Source organism: Nesoenas mayeri, assembly GCF_963082525.1.
Source record: "Nesoenas mayeri genome assembly, contig: SCAFFOLD_41, whole genome shotgun sequence".
Classification (NCBI taxonomy): Eukaryota; Metazoa; Chordata; class Aves; order Columbiformes; family Columbidae; genus Nesoenas; species Nesoenas mayeri.
Window position 1 is genome coordinate 1,072,844 of NW_027659957.1, and position 6,566 is coordinate 1,079,409.

At 52.9% G+C, this 6,566-nt stretch overlaps 1 protein-coding gene across 1 annotated transcript; it reads right to left on the minus strand.

Moving 5' to 3' along the window:
* Window positions 1-2,627: 2,627 nt before the first annotated feature.
* On the minus strand, window positions 2,628-4,031 carry LOC308052606 (olfactory receptor 14J1-like). The gene has a single exon (XM_080364667.1). It carries the CDS (start codon window positions 3,973-3,975, stop codon window positions 3,004-3,006), a length of 972 nt encoding a protein of 323 aa, XP_080220793.1. The 5' UTR covers window positions 3,976-4,031; the 3' UTR covers window positions 2,628-3,003.
* Between the last annotated feature and the right edge of the window lie 2,535 nt (window positions 4,032-6,566).

Consider the following 6,566-nt stretch of genomic DNA (forward strand, 5'->3'; position numbering starts at 1 on the left):
CATGACAACCCGTCTCTCTTCCTGGGTAAGACCTGTGGGCCCTTGGGCAGAGGTTCTTTCCCAGCCATGTCCCTGCTGCTGGGCTGTCACAGACACAGACACAGACACAGACACAGAACTGACTCCACTGTCCCCTTCACAGCCACATGATTCCGCATGGATTATGAGTGTCTGAGACTCAGCTGACCCCATAATACCGAACCCATCCATCCCCCTCCCCATTGCCCAGGGCTTGACCAGATAATAGTGTGCTTGTTGTATCAAATTAAACAAATGTATTTCCCTCTAAATGTTTGAGTGGAGAAACTTTCTTTGCAGTGACTGTTGTTTTTATGTTGACATCATTTCTATCTCCTATTCTGCCTCTTTTTTTTTTTTTTTTTTTCCTTTCTGCAGATATTCTGTATTCAAAAATGTGTCCAGGGGAAAGATTCATTGAATCATAGAGTCAGTCAGGTTTGAAGAGAGCCCTGAACATCTTCTTGCTTCACTCTCCTTCCCAGAGCAGGTGACCAGGTGAGGTTCTTCAAGGTCTTCACTCAGCTTTGCATCATCTCCATCACAGCACAGGAGGGAGAATAAAGACCTTCAGCAGTTTTGGCCCAAATGCTGGTCACTGGGGGATGACACACTAACTGCACACAGGACACTGCATCGCAGATGATATTTGGGCTTGATGTTTCAGTGAACTTCCCACCAAGCATCCACTTCTTCAGCCCAAACAGCATCAATCTGTCTATAAGGACACCACTGGAAACCATGTCCAAGGCCTGGCACAATTTCATACACACAACATGCCTGTCTTTCCCCCGCCCATTTTGATTCACAAGTCTCTTTCTTGTCCTTCAAGTGCCTGCAGATGGCTGCAGGAGGACTTGTCCCATCACCTTCCCAGGGACAGAGACAAGCTGAGCAGCCTGTGCTTCTCCCCATTCTCCTTCCTGCCTTTCTTGAAGATGGGTTTGACGGATGTCAGGACCTCCTTGGTTGCACTGTCATTTTGAAAACACAATCCAGAATCACAGAGCAACTAAGGTGAATCTCACTGGGGCCATTTCCTCTTGTCCTATCACTTGCTACTTGGGAGAAGAGACCAACCCCCTCCATGTTCAACCTCCTTTCAGGCAATTGTAGACAGTGATAAGGCTTCCCCCAGCCTCCCGTTCTCCAGGCTGAACAACCCCAGTTCCCTCAACCACTCCTCATCACACTTGTGCTCCAGCCCCTCAGCAGCTTTGTCGCCTCCTCTGCACTCTCTCTAGTACCTCAATGTCCTTCTTGAGATGAGGGGCCCAAAACTGAACACAGGATTCAACGTGCGGCCTCACCAGTGCTGAGTACAGCGGCACAATCACTTCTCTAGTCCTGCTGGCCACACCATTCCTGATACAAGCCAGGAAGCTGTTGGTCATTTTGGCCACCTGGGAACACATTGGCTCCTGTTCAGCCACTGTCAGTCAATACCCACAGATCCCTTTCCACCAGGCAGCTTTCCAGACACTCTTCCCTGAGCCTGTAGCATTCATAGAGTTGTTGTGACCCAAGTGCAGGACCCAGCACTTGGCCTTGTTAAACCTCAGACAACTGGCCTCAGCCCAACGATCCAGCTGCTCCAGATTCCTAAGTATGGCCATCCTCATGTCCCACGTCATGAGGAATGGACATGGGGACCTCAGTTCAAGGCAGCACATCCTAGTTCTGTATTCAGGGCTTCATGGAACATGCAGGAATAGATGATAGTGTTTTTACTGAGTCGGGTTAATCTTATGTCCATGATATGCATGCTCATATCTCATCCATACAGTGGAAACATTGACTTCTGACCTACTCATTCAGTGTCCTTGTGTTGAGGGATGAACAACCTCTCTCAGCTGGGGTGAAGGGCCAGTGCTGGAAATGGTGGTTTTGAGGGACTGGTCTGTGGTGACTGTGCTGAGCCAGTTTCCTCAGGTTGTCCCATGAACATGGGCACACAGCAGCCCCTGCTCTGCTGGTGCTTCAGGGCTCTCCCAGGAGGCCTGGCTGGGAGAGGACACTGCTGTGTGCCAGCCCTGCACACTCACACACTTCAGCCTTTCACTGGTATTTTCCTCTCTGGGGCATTTGCCAGTTCAGCCCTCCCACCCCCTCCTGAATTGTGCCACCCCCTGCCCTCTCCCCAGCCGAGCCCGGCAGAGCAGCCACACTGGAACTGGAACTGGTCCCACAGCAGTGGGGACCAGTGAGAATGAAGGACAGTGATAATGTTCATCCAGCCGGCAAGCTGAGTGGGTCTCCAGCACAGGCAGCTTGCAGACCCAGGTCCAGACTGGCTCCCCAGGACAGCATGAGGATTTGGCCTAGGGGATCCTCAAGAAGGTCCTGCGGCCACAGTGCCAGGGCCACCTGCCCCAAGCTGCCACCTGCAGCAAAGGGTTTCTCTTTCCATGTCTTTCCTGCACACATACAGTGCCCCACTCTTCTCCTGGAACATCTCATATCCCCACAGAGCCCTTTCCCAAGAGAGCTGATCTATGCTGACCTGGCCAGCTGTTCCTGCCCCCCTTCCCATGTTCCACATAGCTCTGACCTGGCAGTGCTGCTCTGCAGAGCAAGTGGGCTGTGGTGCCCAGGGCCATGGGGTGAGTCCACAGGCTCATGCTGGTCAGGGTAGGAGGAAGACCCAGCTCAGGGTGGCTCCTGCTCACTCCCCCTCAGCACACAGACATGGCTCCTGCAGCCCCAGAGATCCCAGAGAGAGGATTCTGGGCAAACAAGTCAGTGCGGGGTCCTTTATTTCATTTGTACACACAGAGAGTACAACTCTTTATTTAGAAAAAGGCAACGGGTCACACCAGACACGTAGATACGGACAAAGATATAAGATGAAAAATAATTTTCCTTGTGGGTAGCATTAATACAACAAAGAACACCTAAAACCAAAGAAAAAAAAATAAAATACTTACAGAACTCATGTTGAACTAGTAATGCGTTATATTACAAGTGACATGCAGAAGCAGGAGGTCACTTCATTACTGTTTTTGAAAAGTAAACAGTCATCACTTTCCTTATAGACTCCTTGAGCTCCTGGTTCCTCATGCTGTAGATGAGGGGGTTCACTGCTGGAGGCACCACTGAGTACAGAACAGACACCACCAGGTCCAGCCATTGGGAGGAGATGGATGAGGGTTTCAGGTAGGCAAACATGACAGTGCTGATGAACAGGGAGACCACGGCCAGGTGAGGGAGGCAGGTGGAAAAGGCTTTGTGTCGTCCCTGCTCAGAGGGGATCCTCAGGACGGCCCTCAAGATCTGCACATAGGACACCACAATGAACACAAAACACACAAATGATAAAGAGACAGTGACCACAAGAAGCCAAATTTCCCTGAGGTAGGAGTGTGAGCAGGAGAGCTTGAGGATGTGGGGGATTTCACAGAAGAACTGGCCCAGGGCATTGCCCTTGCACAGGGGCAGTGAAAATGTATTGGCCGTGTGCAGCAGAGCACTGAGAAACCCAGTGGCCCAGGCAGCTGCTGCCATGTGGACACAAGCTCTGCTGCCCAGGAGGGTCCCGTAGTGCAGGGGTTTGCAGATGGCAACGTAGCGGTCGTACAACATGATGGTGAGAAGGTAAAACTCTGCTGAAGCTAAAAAGACAAACTGAAAGAGTTGTGTAGCACATCCTGCATAGGAAATGACCCTTGTATCCCACAGAGAGTTGGCGATGGACTTGGGGACAATGGTGGAGATGGCGTCCAGGTCGAGGAGGGCGAGGTTGAGCAGGAAGAAGTACATGGGGGTGTGCAGGTGCTGGTCCCAGGCTATGGTGGTGATGATGAGGCCGTTGCCCAGGAGGGCAGCCAGGTAGATGCCCAGGAAGAGCCAGAAGTGCAAGAGCTGCAGCTCCCGTGTGTCTGTGAATGGCAGGAGGAGGAACTGGGTGATGGAGCTGCTGTTGAACATTTGCTTTTCTTGAGCACGGGGCGCTGTCATGAGAAAAAAAAAAAAGACAGTGAGGATCCAGGGCAGAGTTCTCTGACAAAAATCAAACCAACTCCCACAGACCCTCCCCTGTCATACACAGACACTCTTGTGTTTTTCTAGGAGTACCTTTTTCAGCACTGTGGCTGCAGCCCTGCTTGGGGCTGGAAAATGTGCAACCAAGAGCAGAGCTGTGCCCATGGGCCGTCGATAAGTCAGCATAGCTCTGCAGAAGTGGGGCCACAGGAACGGTGGGGACTGTCCTGGTTCTGCTAACACAGAAGGGCTGTCAGCATTTGCTTTCCCAGTGATAGGGAACAGAGAAGGTGAAGGCAGTTTAGGAATTACAGGTTTTTTTACCTATTCCCCTATATTCACTGCAGAGTGTTGTTGGGTGTCAGAAACCCTCAGCATTTCTGCTGCACTCAGGGAGAACAGAGCGAGTCCTGCGAGACCAGAGGATGCCTGTGGGTCAGTGCAGAGTGAGGGCAGCTGCTCTGTCCCTCTGTCCTGCTCCAGCTGCCATGGGCTGGCACCTTTCTGAGATGGGGGCTGATCACACTCCCACGTTACCCTGAAAAGCCACCAGGCACTGCTGAGATCACAGGGATCCACCTCAGACCATGACAAGTCTCACCCTTTCCTAAGGTCTAAGCACCCAACATTTAGTCTAAGACACACAGAGCTCATTTCCCAGCCCCACAGACTGCATTGCCCACAGCCCACAGGTCAGAGCAAAGCTGGGACACGTGTGCCCATGGACACACCTGCAGGAAAGGACCCACAAGATCAGGCTGTGACTCTGCAGCTGAAACTGCCATCCCCAGAGAGCCTGACAGCAAGAACAAGACCCCAACAGCAGTGACCCAGAGCAGGGGAGCAAGAAGGAAAATGCGGTGAGGGTGGGGGTGAGAGAGGCCAGGGCAGAGGCAGCCGGGCACTCAGACAGCGTCCCCCTTCCCCAGCTGTGCAGCCACCTCCCAGACACCAACAGTGCCGGGCAGCTGCTCTCAGCCCCTGTGCTCTGCAGAGGAACTGCAGCTCTGGCTGCACAGGAGCTGCTTCATGCCTTGGAGCCCCTGGCCCTGAGGGCAGAGGCTTTGCTGGGTGGGACAGGAGGCCAGGGGGCTGCTCACAGGAGGGATCTGACCTGCAGGGGGTCACAGAGACTTTTCTCTCTTCTCCCTCCCATAACCATTCCGGGTTTGGTTTCCTCTCATTTCTGATCATTTCCCTGCTGCCTGGAGATTCTCCCTCTGGGAGGTGTTTCCCTGTCCATGTCTGTTCCCTGTCAGTGCTCACAGACCATCCCACCCTCTGTGCCCTCCTCCTGGCCCTACAGATCCTGCCTGTTCACAGGCACTGCCTGGGGGCATCTTCCTGTCTGCAGGCTGGAAAACAGGAAAGGTCAGACTAAGGCTGACGGGTCCAGCCAAGGTGATGCAGGTGCTGTGCACAGGCAGAGGGGTGGTGAAGGGATGTCATGAGCCTTCTGGCAGATGTACTGATCACTCAGAGTTGCAGTTCAGGAGTCTCAGTGACTTGTTTCAGTATGAGAGCTCAGTTTCATTTTATCCTTTCCTACACCCCCCACCCCTTGGGAGAGGAAACTGAAGAGACAAGCTCAGGAAAGATTCTTATCTGTCTGGTAATCCTTGCAATGATCTTCTCCTTGAGGCAACCCCTTGGAAAAATCCTGGCTGTCATCTGGATGTGTGAGCAGCCCTGACCCACACAGCACCCTCTCCACAGCAGAAGTAACTTTACTGCTAATAGGGTTTGCTCTTTCCAGCACAGCTTCTCCCCTCAGTGTTGCTGGGATCTCCCGGGCAGGCTGAGCGCTGACCCTGGCAGGCGGCAGAGTCCCTGCCCGGCACAGCCCTGGGGTGCAGGGACCCTGCTCTGCAGGACAGCCCTGGGCACCCCTGCCTGCACATTGACATTTACACCCCACAGCCACCCTGGGGAGAACGCAGCATTCACGTCTTGTCACTGACAGTGCAGAAGGCAATCCCTGCTCTGCAGCACATCCTCTCCTCTGATCAGAGAACTTCTGAGAGCTGTACTTACATCTCTCGCAGGCTCTGCAATGTGACAGCTTTCTGAGATTCTACCAAGATCTGCAGGTTCAATGCCCTGCAGCCACAGGCTTCATATCGGAGAGGATTTCATTTCCAGTGAACTCTCAGCATCCTCCCAGCCCAGACTGCGATTCCCTCTCTGTGCGTGGCTCCTGTGCCCTCGGTGCTGCAGGCAGAGCCCTCAGCCCTGCTGTGTGTGCAGAGGAGTTGCTCCTGGGCAGAGCTGTCTCTCTGCAGCGCTGATGCTGCCATGAGCTCCCTGTGCCCCAGGAGCCCAGCCCAGCTCAGCAGAACAGGAGCAGCCCATGATGTCCCTTTCTCTGTCCCCTCTGGGCTCCTCCAGGTGTCCCTGGGGCTCCAGGGGCACAACTTCGAAGCTGAAGTAATTAGTGATGTTGATTCTCTCTCCTTTTCAGAGACACTTCTTTCCAGCATTGTATTTTTCATTTTAAAAAATGAATTGGTATGAGAATAATCTTTTCCCATCATTAGACAGGACACCAGGAATGTTACAGCAAAGCA